This window comes from Uloborus diversus, chromosome 3 (genome assembly GCF_026930045.1).
Source record: "Uloborus diversus isolate 005 chromosome 3, Udiv.v.3.1, whole genome shotgun sequence".
Classification (NCBI taxonomy): Eukaryota; Metazoa; Arthropoda; class Arachnida; order Araneae; family Uloboridae; genus Uloborus; species Uloborus diversus.
The window spans coordinates 214676167-214693706 of record NC_072733.1 but is presented as its reverse complement, the minus strand read 5'-3'; the positions used below and the strand labels follow the sequence as shown (position 1 = coordinate 214693706).

General features: G+C 32.5%; 1 protein-coding gene across 2 annotated transcripts in view; it reads left to right on the top strand.

Moving 5' to 3' along the window:
• LOC129218582 (MFS-type transporter SLC18B1-like) overlaps positions 1-17540 on the top strand; it is a 75748-nt gene that overhangs the window by 41678 nt on the left and 16530 nt on the right. For both annotated transcript variants that reach the window (XM_054852894.1, XM_054852895.1), the window contains exons 3-6: positions 7384-7479; positions 14671-14744; positions 16040-16187; positions 16435-16503. In XM_054852894.1, the coding sequence (XP_054708869.1) occupies positions 7384-7479; positions 14671-14744; positions 16040-16187; positions 16435-16503 (387 nt within the window). The remainder of the gene's footprint in view (positions 1-7383; positions 7480-14670; positions 14745-16039; positions 16188-16434; positions 16504-17540) is intronic.

Sequence of the window (17540 nt, the reverse complement as noted above, 5' to 3'; positions counted from 1 at the left end):
CGCTTTTGAACAGCATGTTTAAACACAGCAAGTCAATAATTTTTCCTTTTAGATTCTCAACGAGACAGATTAATTGTTTCAATGAGCAGTATAATTTCACTGGCTCCATTGGATATAATGAAGAATTCCATTTTACTTTTTGGTTAGTTTTTTTCCCCTTCATTTGAAGCATTTTTGATCGGTAAAGCTCGGCGCCTTTTTGGCTCTGGCGCCGTCGTGCCTCGCACGACCTTGCACATAAGGACGGCGCGGCCCTGGCTGTAGGTACGCCACTGGTAAGAATACAGAGAAAAAAATACAATAGCAAAACTTAGATCAGATCCGAATTTACGTTGTACACAATGCGTTTTCAACTGAAAAATAAAGGTAACTACGTACATTCCTTCTAAACTTAAATTTGGAGCAACAATACGAAATATAAATAAATAATTTTTGCGCCAAATGAATCATTTGGATAAGAGCAACAGTTCATTCGCATCCAAGTTTACGTTTTTTTTCTAATATAGGGATGTTAAACAATAAAGCTAATACTTTCCTTAAAAAAAAAATGAAAACAAGAGTTTGCGCGGAATGAAATAAGTCTTTTCCGATAGATAAAATATGGATTTTTCTAACGTTGTGCTGCTAAAAACAAAAGTAAATAATAAACTCTGGTAGTATTAGCCAACGGTTAGTGAACAGAAAAAGTGAAGTGCAAAATAAATTTAATTAATAAAAAAAAAAGAATTTATCATTCGAGCTGTATTTTGTACCTTAACAATTCATGCCACCTACCCTGCTTATTTATCCGAATGCAATTTCATTCTTGAAAATAGCACTTTTTTCAAAATGTTTCAGTCAGCCACTTTTGAACCATGATATTTGGTACTTAAATCTTACATCTTAATTCGAGCGACAATTAATTAAAGGTTTTTTGAAAAGCGATTGTACCTTAATTAAAGCGATTTATTTCCTCTCCGTGCTTGTATTTAAAAAAAAAAATATTATCAGGAACAACAAAGTATTTTTAGAATTAGTTTCTGCATTACAGATCGCGTTATTTTGCTAAAAATATGAAGAAGTGGGTAAGCTGAAAATAAAAAGTTAAGTACTAAATACAATTGATTTGTGTGCAAGCCCTTACTGAATTTATTAGTGACTTTATTAGTTCTAGCTGTCTCGTTCAAACTCTCTTGATTAAATCAATTTATTAAAATCTTAATTCATCTTACTCATATATTTTGCAGTTAACGTTAATGGGCATTGAAAGAGTTAAATGAATTTTTCAACTGTGGCAAAAGTAATTTTCAATTAAAAATTTCGACATCAGTTATAGTGGAAGAATAATGAGAAATTCTGTGTTTGGGATACAAATGCTAGGAAACATAAATAAATGCAACCAAATGCCAAACGACTCGTTGCAACACACAGAAACAGAAGTTTGACTGTTGTTATGGATCAGCTGTCTAGAATATCAGTGACCTGCACTTTCCATTTCTCTTCCTTGAGACAGGCAGTTCAGCACATGCCTGTCCAGACAAGCCAGTGGAGACTAAAAAAGTCTCACGTATTCAGGGGGAGCAAAAGGTTTCTTCTCCCCCACTGGTATGAGACCATGTCAACGGTTTCATTGATCTGATCTGACTCCGTACCCAGATGATAGACGAGAAACAACAACAGAATATCAGTAACAGAGACGGAGACCGTAAAGCTATCGCAGAAGTGGAGATTATCTTCACTCTGGTAGCTAAATGGATTTCGCACACCAGTTTTCTGAGCTTTTGCTATCAGTGTGAAATAATCTCGGCTTGTATGAGAGGTTTCTACTTCCAGCTCTTTTGTAGTAGTTCTAGACTGATGATCCTTGACAAAGACGAAACTACAGACTCTAAATTCCGTAAGGAGCTGTTTGGTAATTGGTTGTAGTTTTGACTGATCTATGGATAACAGACGTGACTTGTAGTCTGATAAGAGAGTGAGCGTTCAAATAAATTCTTCATCAGTCTAGATTAAATTTTTTTCGAGACCTAAAGGTAGTCTAAAAATATAGACTCGAACAATTTTTCAGAATACTTTAAAACAAACTATGATTTTTTTTAATAAGTTCTCATATTTAAACTACTAAATAGTTATTGTTAAATAAGTACAAGTACAATTTCATACGAAAAATTATATGAGTCAATTCCATTGAGGGTTTCACAACACAATATGAACTCATCCCATCTAAATGCCATCTAATCACAACAGCAATTACTACTAATAATAATGATATAATAAAATAAAAACCTTGACTGGAGTTGAAATGACTCACGTAATTCCTTTTTCCTCCATTTATTCTGAACCCTTTTTCGAGTAAAATAACAGCATAAGGAATGTAATCGCGGCTGAATGTAGGGACAAAGTAGACCCTACGTATAAAATTAGATGTTTTGATTGAAAACACCTTTTATGAAAAACCTACATGGAAAGAAGACTTTAATGTTTCAGTTGATACTTAATATTATTGCAGGCTCAGCTATAATAGAATTCTAGGGAAAAAAAGTCTCTTCTGTATAACACTATAACAAATAAGCCTCTTTTTTTTAGAAGACGTAACCACGTTTTTTGACTATAACTTGTCAAATTTCTCCTTCAACATTTCAAAATGGCTGCCAAAATTGCAGTTGGTGTTGACATTCCTCCGACTGATAAAAATACCTGAAAGTAAATATTATTAGGGTAAAACGGTGTGGTTCGAACCGCAGGATCGCCCTAAGCACACAAGTCTTTTCGGCATTTATACATAAAATTCTTTTAGCGGAAAAGACGCATGGTGATATTTCACTATAGGGTGTTTTCTAAGGAAAGTTTATGAAACATGCATAGTATTGGAATAAAATTATACATAAAATGATTGGAAGGGCATGCAAAAGTTTATCACCCCTCACCGCGTTGTTTTTCTTTTTCAGGAAATTGTTTTCAGAAAATTGAACCTAGACTAGCAGTGTCTTGAAATATCGACTGTATGACACTGAAGCTCAAGATTTTCATGTATTTGCTTGTTTAAATGACAACTGCTGCAGTTGTTTTCTTTTTAGTTAGAAACGTTATGGTCACTGAAACAATGAACCATTTTAACATGTTGTGCGAAGAAATCATTTAAAAATAAAGTGTATAGAAGTTTAAAACCTTTTAATATTTAATGATGACGAAACTTAATTATTTAAGCTAATATTTTTACTGTTAATTTTGAGGTTAGAGGGTATTTTATTTGTGATGTAAATCAGGTGTATCATTCTTAAAGTGACATTAGCTATTATAGAAGTTTATTAATCAGAAAAATACGTTTTAATATATTAAAATGTTTTCAGTGCAGTTGTCAAACTTTAAACATACAGCTATGTTTGCTTTTTTAAAAGGATCGAAGTAACTATTTTTATCCATGATTCAGTTTTTGGCGAATATTTTGAATAAGGAAATGAAATTGCAAATAATTAAGGATAAGATGACCCCATAATCCCTATCAGACAAAGATAAAACACGATAAGGCGATGAAAATCTTGATTTTAATCATAGCATGATAGAACGAAAAACCATTCTGTGATCAGATAACTAATCTGATATTTATGGTCATTTGTACTAGATTACTGGAAATGATATTTTTGGTTTGAATTAAGGAAAGTGCTGATTCATATGTGTGACTTAAAAAGAGAGTAACCTAATTGCGCAATGAAATGTTAAGCATGGAAAAAGCTTATATGTGTACGAATGTTAATTTTGATTTCTGAGTTTATTGAAACTCGAAAAGAAATGTTTGTTTCAATGAAAAAAAAAAACTTACATCTGTGCGAATGTTAGTTTTAATTTTTGGGATTATAGGAACTCTAAAAGAAGCTTCAACTGAATTCAAAACGGTTTTCATAGTGAAATGTTTATGACGTTACTGATCGTATTATTCTTCAATCTGTAAAAAACGCTACAATGATTGAATCGGTTATCAGTGTTTGTGGGCTATTGCATTTTCTGGTGATTTAAGAACCGAGAATATTGCTCTCTATGATAAATAACAGGAGTATCTGATGTTTCATATGTATAAAAGTATTTGCAAAAAATTCTACGTAAAAGGTCTGAAACCTATAAATAAGTAAGGAAGATAACAAATCATTTTAGGAGTTTAGTGCAACGTTTTTGAAGGGAAGAATTGCAAATATTCTGTTATTGGCAAGGTTAATTCTGATTTATCGAAATAACTTGAAGTTTGATTTGAAATAAACGATGGATTGTGAAGGTCCTTTTTAATCGTAGATTAACCTTTCTAATACTAGAAAAACCTTTTAACTCTAAATTAACTTTCAGATGTTATCGTTAGCGTTTTCTTTCTTATTCCTTTCATTATTTTATGAGAAATGATCTTTACTTTCTTCAAGAGCGTTGCTTATTGCCAATCCCAAGAAAGGTTTGACATAATTGCCACATTTAACCATGAACACTTGACCCATTTGTGGTTATGGAGAAAAAATACTATCATTTTTGCATTGAATGTATATGACGTAACACACATTCTGAGATGACTTTTTAACAAAATAATGTGTGTCTTATAAGGAACCGTGATAAAGTATAAGGTCACAAAATATTTTAACAAAAAGAGTATAAACCTATTGAAATGCTCACTTTGCCTTGAAATTGAATTTTGAAAACGAAACCAAATGTTACGAACACATGAAAAATGTAGTCAAATTATTAACTGAAAATTTAAAATCAAGTGACACTTCATCTTGGAAATAAATGTAAGGTCAAGGAGTTGTGTTAGAAAAATAAAAGGTAAATACCAAGCCCGGTCAAAACAGACATTCGAGTATGGAAAAATTTACACATAGCCGAAAATTTGCACAGACCTAATCATATAATTAATTATAAATTAAATGTCAAAAGTCACCATCGACTTCGGCAGAGCTATAAATTTTATGCTAGGTCAAAATTGTTTTTTTTTTTTTTATTATTTTTTTGAAAAATTGGAAACTCTCGCATAGTTGGTATAGACCTTAAATACATATTTTCCTTCCACCAAAACAATTAATCAAGTCTGTACTTCATTATTATAGTTTATGTATCTATGCAACAGTGCGTTTCAGTATTTTCACAAGTTTTAAAGAACTCAAACCCGGAAGTTGGGGAGGGGGGGTGAATTCTGTCAAATCATACCAGATTTTCTTTCGGTATTTGCTAGCGCTAAAAACAATCACACAAAACACAAAAAGGAAGGGTTTTCCGCGAACCGTCGTGTTTGTTCAAATACTAAAGGGACGAGCGTAGTTGCTTGGCTTTCTTGACATAGCTTATAGCAATAAGGAAATTAGAAAAAATAATGGCTTACGTTTAAAATTATGAAGTACAGCTGCATACGCAACGCAACAGCAGCAGTTTACTTAAAAATATCATTAATGGTTTCTCATTTCACTTTTCCCAGGAGAAGATAAAGGAATTTTTAGGTTCATACATTGCAATAAACGGTTTTAGATATCTTAAGGAGTAACCTCGAATAAGGTTACCCTTTGACGTTATAAGACCTCAGGCGAGGTTCACGTCAATTATTTTCCTGGGCCTATTAGCTGTTAAGCATATAAAGGCTCGTTTACATTTGCTGCCACTCCAGATCCAAGTCAGGCCCCAAAAAAGATAAAGTTTCTGACATGACCTCATGGTGGTCTTGATCCTAAAACTCTGCATAAAAACAAAAAACCTAGATTTCTCAAACTCACAATATTTTGGCCATTAGTGTATATTTTTTAGTTTGAAATTAACTACCCAAAATAATATTTAAATTAAAATTGCTTTTAGTTTATTTTGTTTCGTTTCCAGTTGGGGACATTCTTTTTAAAAAAAAAAAACAGTTCCTATGTTTATGTTTTTACACATTAGAAGTACTGTGAATGGATTTTTGAAGTCTTCTTATCAAAAACCAACTTACTGATCTGAAACAGATGAAAAAATTAAAAGAATGAATTTGAAATCGTTTCAACGATAACTAAATTGAACTTAGTGATGCAACAACCCATGAGGAAAAAGGCCTGCTGTGCACGTCTCAGTTTACCTGGCCGAGGGCTTTGTGGTGCAAGGCAGATGTTCCGGTTTGGTGGTCAGCCGAACGCGGAACGTCCAGGGTTTAGTTCTCAAGCATGCTTGGTGCTCATTTGATAGACCCACTGAAGGGAAGAAAGGCTGAGTTGACTGTGCCCAGCCCGGTAATCGAACTCGAGTTCGTAGCGTGGAAACGCGAAGCAGTGCCATTGAGCTTCCCCAACTATTACTAGGTGACTTGGAATTACTAGGTGACAAAATGAATCATATCGTCGGCTGAGTACTACAGCTAGGAAACTGCAAAATTTGGAAAGAATTGAATGTTTCACTTTTGTCGAACAATTTGTTCACAAGAAGACATAAACATTTCTAATAAATAAATGCTAAAAATGATAATTGGATAACATTTAAGTCAAGTCTTTATCTACCCAAAACTCGTGAAAAACATTCATTTGTTGAGTTTTCCTCGAGGTTGTATTAAAAAACAGAATTACTGATACCTACCTGCAGCATTCGCCCCACGATATGGAGTTTGAAATTTTTAAGTCACAACAAACCTGTATATTTAAAAAGTATTTCTTGATCCAGGACACATAATACTCGTTTAATACTGCGTGAAATGTTTGTGTAACCTTGAAAGCTCAGAATTCAAATGAATGCCTGGCTATCTTTCCTTTTCAGGATTTTTGCAGCTCCTACTTTTTGATAAGAGTTTACTTCATAAAAATCATTTTTTCTCTCTCGGTACTTTATTATCTTTGATTTTAAACATTTGGTACTTGTAGTGTATTTTATTAGTGAGGAGTAGAGAGATGCTACACTGTTAAAAATTTTCCGGAAAATTTACGGTAATTGTTACTGGCATCCATGTTGCCAGTAACTATTACCGTAAAAATCAAATGTTACTGTAAAATTTTACGGTTTCCTCGGTAGGCCACAGCAACCAGTTGGCGCTGGGATCGCTTATTTCTCCGGTATAAATTACCGTAAAAATCAGCGATGCGTCGGCGATGCAATTTTACAGTAACAATTACCAGAAAATCTTCCTGAATTTTTAACAGTGTATTTACACATAGTTATTTATTTACTACGGACAACACAATCCCACTAACGTACACATAAAGCTACATCATCGAACTGTGAGATCGAAATCGAAACCAACACTAACTAGATAGCCTCGAACTACGAGCATTAGAGTTCTATTCTTTCGGCGCCTGGATCGAGGTTATAAACCATAGAGGAAAGAATAACAGGGATATTATCATGGGAATATTACAGTACTTGATTATTTTAGTAATCTACGCAGAATAATCGAATATGGAGTTGAATATTTTCTTGTTCTTTTAGGCGGAATTGAAAGGTGCAACGCCAACTCAGTATGGTTTGGTATTCGGTGTGTATGAGCTGGTGGTTATAATCATGTCCCCTATATATGGAAAATTGGTGAGTAATATCAACGTTTTCGATTCAATTGGATGTGAGTCTGGGAACAAGCTGTATTGCAGTTTAATAAGAAAGCGAGTTATAGATTCTTCTTAAAATTATTATTATGTCTTAAAATATTTTTTAAAAACATATCATTGTCACGGGCTTCCTGATGAGAGGTCACGGAAAGTCTTTGCAACCTAACAAAAAACCTTATTCGGCAAGTTTGGAGACAATATTGCAAAATATTTATTCTTTTTTTTATTTTCCAGAAGTTTTCAAAATTGTTTTTATGATGCCTAATGTTCCTTCTCATTAAACATTATGTATGATAAAGTATTTTATTATTATGCCTTAAAATATTTTTTAAAAACATATCGTTGTCAGAGGCTTAATGATGAGAGATCACGGAAAGTCATTGCAACCTCCCAAAAAATTTTTATTCGGCAAATTTGGAGACAATATTGCAAATTATTTGGTTTTTTTTTTGTTTGTTTTTTAGAAGTTTTCAAAATTGTTTTTATGATGCCTAATGTTCCTTCTCATTAGACATTATGTATGATAACGTATTTTATTATTATGCATCAAAATATTTTTTAAAAACATATCGTTGTCAGAGGTTTAATGATGAGAGGTCACGGAAAGTCATTGCAACCTCCCAAAAAATTCTTATTCGGCAAATTTGGAGACAATATTGCAAATTATTTATTTATTTATTTTTTTTGTTTTGTTTGTTTTTCAGAAGTTTTCAAAATTGTTTTTATGATGCCTAATGTTCCTTCTCATTAGACATTATGTATGATAGCGTATTTCATTATTCGGCAAAATTAGAATTTCATTTGGCAACTTGAGAATTTTGACTCTCCCAAAATATTAGTTTGCTGCACCTATGATAATTGTAAAAGAAGAAACTTCTGAGATACGTAGGTTCAACACTAGGTTAAGTCCTAGTTGGAAGACGCATGAAAAAAAGAAAGGAATTTGCTTTTGAGAGCATGATGCTAACATGATACTAACTAGACATCAGAAGCAAATTCATGATATTTCTATTGTCTCAATAGTTTTTAAAATGTATTAAGTACATTTTGTACTTTAATTTTAAACTACATATTAGGCAGTGAGAAGCAAAGGGATGTAAGTGGACATTTTCACGTTTTCAGTAACACGCGTTTTAAGTTGCGGTCCTAGGTAGGCTTTCATTGAAAAAAATTTCTAAATCATGCTGTATAGCAGCACCTACCAGGAATATTATACTATACCTTGCCCAAACACAGAGAAGGGGTTTACCTTCCATTTGTGCTGGTTATCAAAACGTCTTTTATTTTGGCACTTACATCCCTTTGCTTCTCATTACTTTCAATATGATTAATTATGTAAAAGGATTTGACTTCACGGGAAAATATTTATAGACGAATTTACTATTGTTTTGAAATTTTTCACGAAGTAAATGTTTAAAAGTGGGAGCTTTGGTAAAGTACTAAATGTACTGGTTTTTTTCTTTTTTTTCCACTTTTTTTTTTCACTTTGTTTTACAACTTTATACTGTGAAGAATTTTTGTTGCAATTTAGTTTAATACATCTTTTTCCTGCACGTTCTTGATTTAATTTCCTTTTGGAAGCACCTAGTAGTTTGAAACGACTGATATATATCGGTGTAAATGAATTCAATATTGTTATTGTATTAATTACTGGTTTTACTTCACGAAAAGTTGCTTTAGCATTTGACGAGGTACACATGAAAAGAAAAAACGAATATTCGATTTTAAGGGTTGTCCATAATCCGTAAATGATATCATACTCGTTTTCAACATTTTTCTCACCCCTCTTCTGTCACAAAGTGTCACACTACCCCCCCCCCCTTTTCTCACGTGGTGCGCTATCTTCCATCAACATATTCTAAAAAACGGGAGGGGAATCAGTTCTTGTTACCCCTTCTCTCCCCTTTGTCACAAACTGACAAAGTTTCACGAGCCCTGTCCTATTTAAAGCGTGACATTTGTGGACAGCCCCTTAATTATTGATGGCCAGAGTGAGCGAGCTTATGCAACAAAATCGGCGTTATATGTACATTCGGCAACGTTCGTTTATTTAGTTGTGGACGAAGTTCGTTATCTTTTCTGAGTTATAACACCGTCTTTTCCAAAATCACTTGTCTCTTACATTTTTTAGATTGAGTTTGCTTTCAGAATCGAAACTCGATTTTAATTTGAAGCATTTTTAAATCATTATTTTCTTAAAAGAAGGAAGTATGCATTCGTTTTCATCTTTATTATCGAAGCAGCCCATCTAGTTTGACCAACTCTCCCAGTCAGCTCATTATTGATTCAACAACATGGTTGACCTCGAAACTATCTACTTTTTCAAGGCTAAGATCATTGGCGAGAAGTTCTTGAAGCAGTAACGAATTAATTTCGCGTTTTTTTTCTTCCGATTTTGCGTCATGTGTAACTTTCTTCTACCTTTCTCTTCTTCAAGTTGAAAGTAGTGAAGTTCTTTGATGTATAAAATAAGTGCTTTTACGTAACGTTTGAATCTTTGGAGAATTTTTTTTTTATTGCATTCCTTTCTCTTCTTTTTTTTTATGGCATCGTGTAAATGTATGCTGACGTCCACACACGTGTGAATGTATGCTGAGCTGTTTTAGATTGAATCTGCAATATTTATTGAAAATATTTTCACAGAAAAAGAAATTTAAACACAAGTTTAGATACATATCGGATGTAAAGTATTTTTTGTCTTATTTTTTTACTCCTAAACTATCGATTTTGATTAGGAGCCAAATTAAAAAGAAGTAAAATGCTAAGTACCTCATAAATTTGTTTTCTTAAAGAGTTAATTTGTCTGAAAGCAAGCAAGGTAATAGCCATGCGTTCTTGGATTTCCCCAATTTGTTTTTTTTTATAGGGCAGCTTTTTATTTCGAAACTAGCTCGTTTCACAGTCTACCTCGAAGATAAAAGTTGTGACTAAGTGACGTATGTTGAACAATACGACTTTAATGTAAGAAACAAAAAAACAGAATTTAAATTTTCCCGTGAACGTGTAGAAAAGAGTCATTTTATGACTCAAAACTTAAATTTTGAACTCTTTAAAGTAGAAAAAACTCATTCACTGTTACTATTATTCGACGTAAACAGTCTGTTTTACGGATTTTCTGGCGAAACTCCTTACCCTCCTTATGTGAATTCCTGAGCATCAAAGAACCTCTGTGCCAAACTCGACAAAGATCCGACGTAAACTGTGGATTAGAGTGTATCACGAAAAAGTCAAAATTCAAGTTGATAAAAAGTTGTCACTATGATCACATATTTACCATAAAAAATATTTTTTAAATTGGAAAACATTTAGGTCTCCCGGAATAAACTTGAAATTTCACGGTTTTTAGCCAAAACGATAATTTTTTCTAAAAAGTTTTTAACTATGTTTAAAGCAAAAATAGGTATTCAAGTGCTATAATGGGCAATTTAAAGTAGAACCCATCAATAAAAAATTTCAAACCAAAACTTTAACATTTAGGTCGTCTGGAATCGTTATGAAAACCTCACAAGTTTGAGCATTAGTCATAATATAAAAATATATACATTCCACTTAAAATAATTTCGATTATTGTTTTATAGCACGAACATTGCAGAGAACAAATCCGGAAGACGGCTTTTGTTTCTATTTTATCAACAAACCTATTGTTTTTATAATTTTAAAGCTACATGAGAAATGTGAATTCTTTTTAATCATCAGCGAGAAAAGGTAAAATCTTGAAAACGTCACTTTAAAACTTCAGGTCTGGCAAAGTTAAAAGGCTTCTCTATATTTGTTCATGTAAGTGTAATGATATAGAGAAATGTTTGTTTTCAACTCCAATAAAAGTTCGACTGTTAAAACATGCGTTCTTGAACGACCAACGAAATTTGAGGCATATGATTATTAGAAGTGCTGATACAGTCGATAATAAAAAAATCGAGAAACGTAAAAAAAAAGGAAAATTATTTACAATCTGTACAATCTGAAATAAGCACAAGTCAGCAACCAATAAAGACCCTTGCTTTAAAAGATAAATTCAGTGTTAAAGACTGTCATTCCATACAACCTGATTACAATGCTGAAAGTATTTTAGCTACTAAAAATATTTCACTAAAGGATAAAAAAAATAATTTCTAACATTTTAGCAAAACAATGGCTTTCATTAATAATAAGTTGTAGAACCGGTAGTAATTACCAAGAAATATGTCATCCTCTAAAAAACATGTAATATCAGAGTCATTTCTAATAGACTAGCAACTCTCTCAACTAGCAAATTCTTTTTTGTAGGATTTAAATGTTGTGTCCACAGAAAATCAGGCATTGGTAGTTAGTAAGCAGAAGATTTTTCGTGAGAGGTAGAAGTACTTTTAAAGTATTAGTTCAACTCTCACCTCAGAAATAATTACTTTCCATTTTGATAGTCGAAGAGTTGAAGTTAGACATTACGTATTATCAAAGAAAAAGGGCCAGGGGAATCTTCAGAAAACGGTACAAGAAAAACATATCTTTGGTTGAAGAAACAAGTTCAGCACAATTTGGTCATTAACTCCAGGCAGTGGCTCTGGGGGAAAAACATAGTATAATCAATACTAAAGCAATTGAAATATTAATGTACTAGCCAACCCGTGCGAATCATTCGCGCTTGACAGCAGAAAATGAAAAATTCGATTTTTTTTATCAGTATTTTTTCGTAAAACAGTCAAAAAGTGATATGTTATTTTTCACCGACTTAAAAGAAAATGAAATGATGCTATACTTTTGTAGTTTTTAGAAGTATTAAGGAAACAGCAACAAAAAAGAAATATTATTAATGTTAAGTTACCGTGATGAATTGAACCTTTTCTTTTCTTGTTTTAATGCAACAGTACAACTGTAGTTTAAAATCCTACAATTAGTTTAAATTGTATTTTCCTGGGCATTTAGATCAACATTAAATGATGAAAAAAACTCAATCAAAAGCCAAACCCATAGAGGATCGAACCGTATTATCTTTGCGTTTCCAGCGCAACGCTCTATTGAGTTGCGTCACTGCATTTAGCTTTCAAATAAAAAACAGAAAATACTTTTTTTTGACACGAAAAACATTTTTTAGTTAGTGGGTCTTTTTTTCGTCTGTTGCCGGCACGATAAGCTTTACAATGTGAGGTAAAAAGTGGAATTTGATAAAGAAATACCTAAGTTTTCGCGTGGTAACAGAAAATAGGCTACAGAAATAATATATAAGATTAATATGATAATTAATAAAGCTGTTGGATATGATCATGATGTTACAGCATGCAATAACAAATTCTGGAGTTCTTAATAAATCAGTTGTATTATTTTAAAATGCTTAAAAACACCAAACTAAAGTAGTGATTTGTATGATTTATTTAAGCTAATTGCCTCTCAGGACGGCCTGTGACAACCAGCTCAAGCCAAAACTTGGTTTTGTGGCAGAAAACGAGAGTTACAATTGCATGCCCAGCTTCCTCTCTAAAAATCATCAAGATAAATGAAAACGAAATCAGAAATTATTTTGAATAACGTTTTTAAAATTCAATGTTTAACAAAAGAAATTGCTGTATTTGTAATATTTTTTTATCTAAATGTTATTGGTTGATTTTTTTTTGTTTCTAGGGGAATTTTTCTGGTGTCATGCCCCCCTCCTCTTCAAAAAAAAAAGAGTAATAAACTAATTTAAAATTAAGATAGGTTATATTTGCATGGTTTCTAGATGTTTACTGATGCAAAAAGTAGCCTGGAAAAATTAAAAACAGTCAATCAAAGGAAATGAAAGTTACGGATATTCAATAGAATAATTAGCTTTCGTAATTGAGTTTTGAGAGATGTTTATAGTTAATAACAAAGAAAAGTTATTTTTTAACGTCAGGTGCTATTCTGAACTTTACACTTCTGAAATTTAAAAGCAACATTTAGGCTATATTTATACATAAAATAATCAAAAACATCTACATTTTACGCCAAAAACTTGAAATTTAAAGCTCATTCCGGGAGACCTAAATATTTTCAATTTCAAAAATATTTTTTGTGGTAAATATGTGATCATAGTGGCAACTTTTTAACAACTTGAAATTTAATTTCCCAAAAAAGTTTTTCTTGACACTCCCTACTGTGGATTTGTATCAAGGACACACACACAGCCATTAATGTATCCTTTTTATTTCGAAGCAAACTCGATCCATAATTTTACTTCAAGGTCTGCGTAGCAACGTACTGGTAATATAAGCAATACTATTGCGATAAATTGTTTAATCAGCTTACATTATTGATTGCCCGCGCACACACACTATACTGCTGTGGGCAGGTAAACGGCAGTATCTGCAAAACTGAATTTGCGAGACATTTGAAGAAATGTGTATTGGATTCCATACTAACAAAAGGAAATGTAGGGATCATACGTTTTTTTTTTTTTCAGCGGGAACTAAACAAGCAAGCTTGAACAATAAAGTTAGCGTACAAAAGATGACAAAAATGCAAAAAAAAAAAAAATAAAATAAAATAAAATAAATAAAATAAATAAATAAATAAATAAATAAATAAATAAAAAAAAAATGAAAAATTTGCAGTTACCACCCTTTACTTGGCTTGAAATAAGATACCCGCTTGAATTTAATCAGAATTTGATTCGAATTTTCTTTTTTAGAAAAAATGCTATTCTTTCGAAACCAAGTCAATCCAAATTGTTTTTATCTGTATTGTTTTTTCTGTATCCTTACTGTCAATTTCGCCTGCAGCACTCACAAAACATCTCGAGGTTTTTCCCTGCCCTCGGGGAGTAACCCCCTGATGAGGCCCCAGAGTCTGTTTTTGGGGGTTTTAATAAATTTTATTCAATTTTACGTTCTTTGTTGTTCATATTTTATATTGCTATTAAATTTATCGTCTTCCGGTATCAAAGTGCTGCCTGCGACACCTATTGAACTGAGTTGTGAAGCTTGATTTTTAAATTGTTTGAATTTTCCAGGTTTAAAATGCAGTTCATGTTAATGTTTCTGAGCATATATATATATATATATATATATATATATATATATATGAAATTTAGTATTTGTAAGACACTTTCTGAAATGTAATTTGAAGCAGTGAGCTTTTTGTGAGACACGTGTAATAACTAATAAAACGCTGAAATATTTGCCTTTTCATTCTAGAGTAAATATTGCAAGTAATATAATTTAGAAATGTTGCTTTTTAGATTCCGAAAATTTCTCCCAAGTTCCTTATTACTGCTGGCGTTCTAGTCGGTGGAGCTTCTTGTGCCTTGTTCGGGTATTTCTTTTTTATTTACTCTACCTGTTATACATTCTTCATTTCGAAAATGCAACGAAGATAACAACTGAATGAAAAATTATCATTATTCATTTTAAAATATTGATGAAATGACAGAAATTAATTTGGGACAATTGGGGTAAATAGAAATAGAATTTTAAACTTTAACTTTAGTTCCTTCCCTTTGAATGGATTTTGTGTTTTGTCCAAACTTCACTCCCTGAGAATAACTGGGTATGAAAAATGTGACTGTATGACTGTTTTTTAGCGATTGCGATCATGTTTGCATTTACCCCCTTACACTTATCCCCTAGACGGAGAGTTAAGGGGACACTGGACGTTCAAAAGAAAGAAATTTTTGTTAAATTTTTGAAATTTTTATTTTTCGAATTTATTTGAATTTGAGGACGATTTTGTGAGTTTTGTTTCATTTATTATAGTATAGAGAATGACTTAAAATAAGTTTCAGTGTTGTGAAATCAAAATAATTACGCAAGGGACTTTTCAAAGTTTTGTTAATTATCGTTAAGGTTATTTACATTTTTTTAAATAATTGGTCTTCTAATTAAAAATTTTTAATGAAATTTTATAATTAAGCTTGTACTAGTGTTTAAAGTATATGCTTAAAATTTCATGCAAATTCATCCATAATTAAAAAAGTTTGTGTTCAAGGTCCAGTGTCCCCTTAATGGAATTTGATTTTTTTCCCAACGCGGTTCATATAGGTAAATTTTAGTAACATGCACAATCGGTTTAGAAGCTTAAAAAGCTATTCATCAAATGCACAATCTGTGGCCAATGGGCCGTATACTAACCACTGAATCCTATAAAAGTAATCAGAATTCATTAAAAACGATATATCATACAAAAACTTAACAAAATATGCTCTAAAGTTTTGTAAAATAAACGGAAAAATGTCCTTTACATCAGAATTTAATCTCCCCAAAAATAGGAAGAAATGAAAAAAAAAAAAAAAAATTCATTTCCGTTTACCCCAGAGAGGGTAAATGGAAACACCTCAAGTGCACATCTTGTTTTATTGGGTAAATGGAAACATCTCAATTGCACATTGAAAATAGCAGGCAAGGTGAAATTTATAAATAAATGTTCTTAGTAACCTTCCACATGAAAAGTAAAGCACATTGAAAACAGTAACTTCCAATTTGTAGATCCACCACTATATCTAGCTACGAAATTTAGTTCTCCTAGGTTAAAATGCCTATAAGACGGTCTTTCAGTAAGTTTTATGTGTTAAAAGCGATTCACATTTTAAAACAATTTATTTTCAATTCCAGAATCCTTGATTATGTTCCCGAAGGAAGAACATATATCGCTATGGCATTTGTGGTACGAATATTTGAAGGTTTTGGAGCAGCTGCGCTGATGACAGCCTCATTCACCATTGTCGCTGCAGCATTTCCGGATTCGGTTGCTACTAGCTTTGTAAGTCACTTTGTCAAAAGAAACATATATTACACATTCTTTTCCATTAAGCAGTTTGCCTTGGGCAGGAGAAAATTTCCTTCTTCTACCTCAAATCCAAACTGTGGAAGTGGAGATGACTGGTAACGTCATTTTCCCAACTGAATTAGACTTTTGAATGTGTTACCGTTTTAGAATAATATAGATTGAAATTTAGTTAGGATTATTTTACACAAGAAAAACCTGAAACAATTTTGTTTACTTTTAGTCTCTTCAAGAAACTGCCTTTGGATTTGGTTTGATTGTTGGTCCTACAATTGGAGGAGCACTATATCAGGTATACACCCTCAAGTATTTGTACTGCAGTGAGCTTTTAATTTTAAGAAAAAAAAATCATCCAAAAAATGAATAAATAAGCAATTCAGAAAGAAAAAAAAACATATGAGGAAGTGAGTAGCAAAGGGATGTTAGTGCCAAATAAAATCCTTGCAGATAACCAGTGCGAAAGGTAGGAGCGCCTCTCTTCTGTTTTGGGGCAAGAGATAGTGTTAGTCTGCAGTGGGCAGGGAAAGGGCAGTAACTACAAATTTTTTATCTTACTTTTTTTTGCATTTTTGTCATCTGTTGTACGTTAGCTTTATTGTACAAGCTTGCTTATTTGGTTTCCGCTGAAAAAAAGTGAAAAAAAAAAAAAAAAAAGACATTTAATTCCAACAATTTCCTATTGCTAGTAAAGCGAGTTTCTTCAAATATCTCGAAAACTCATTTCTGCAAATACTGCCGTTTACCTGCCCACGGTTGTATTAGTCCTGGTAGGTGCTGCTATAGAGCATAATGTAGAAAATCTTTTCAATGGAAGCCTACCTAGAACGTTTAGCTCGAAACTTGAAAATGCTCACTTACATCTCTTTGAACCTTACTGCCTCATATCTGCTATACACATTTATGCACAGCAGGCCACATGAGCAATAGTATGCAAGCAAGAAATCACCTGTATTACAACATAAGGAAACCGGGTGCAATATAATAGAAAGTCCATCCCCGAAATGGTCACTGAGTCAGCTTTACTAACAAGTAATAAAATTATTCTCTGCTCAGCTCTTTCCTGGATGAGTCCAGATCTTTGAGCAGGAATTAGTAAATGAAGGGAGCAAGTCCAAACAGTGACTTAGCAAAAGCTGAAGCGAGGACGCCAAGTCATGTGACTCAGCAACGACGAATGGCTGGCATGGTTTGAGTCAAACTAGCGAAAGAAACTTCATTTCTACCAATGCTATGCTTTAAAGTCTATCACGTGATCAAAAATCTTTGTTTCAAAAATGCAAGTCTTCACTCTCTCCATTTTATCTCTTCTCAATGGTCCAGATAGTATTG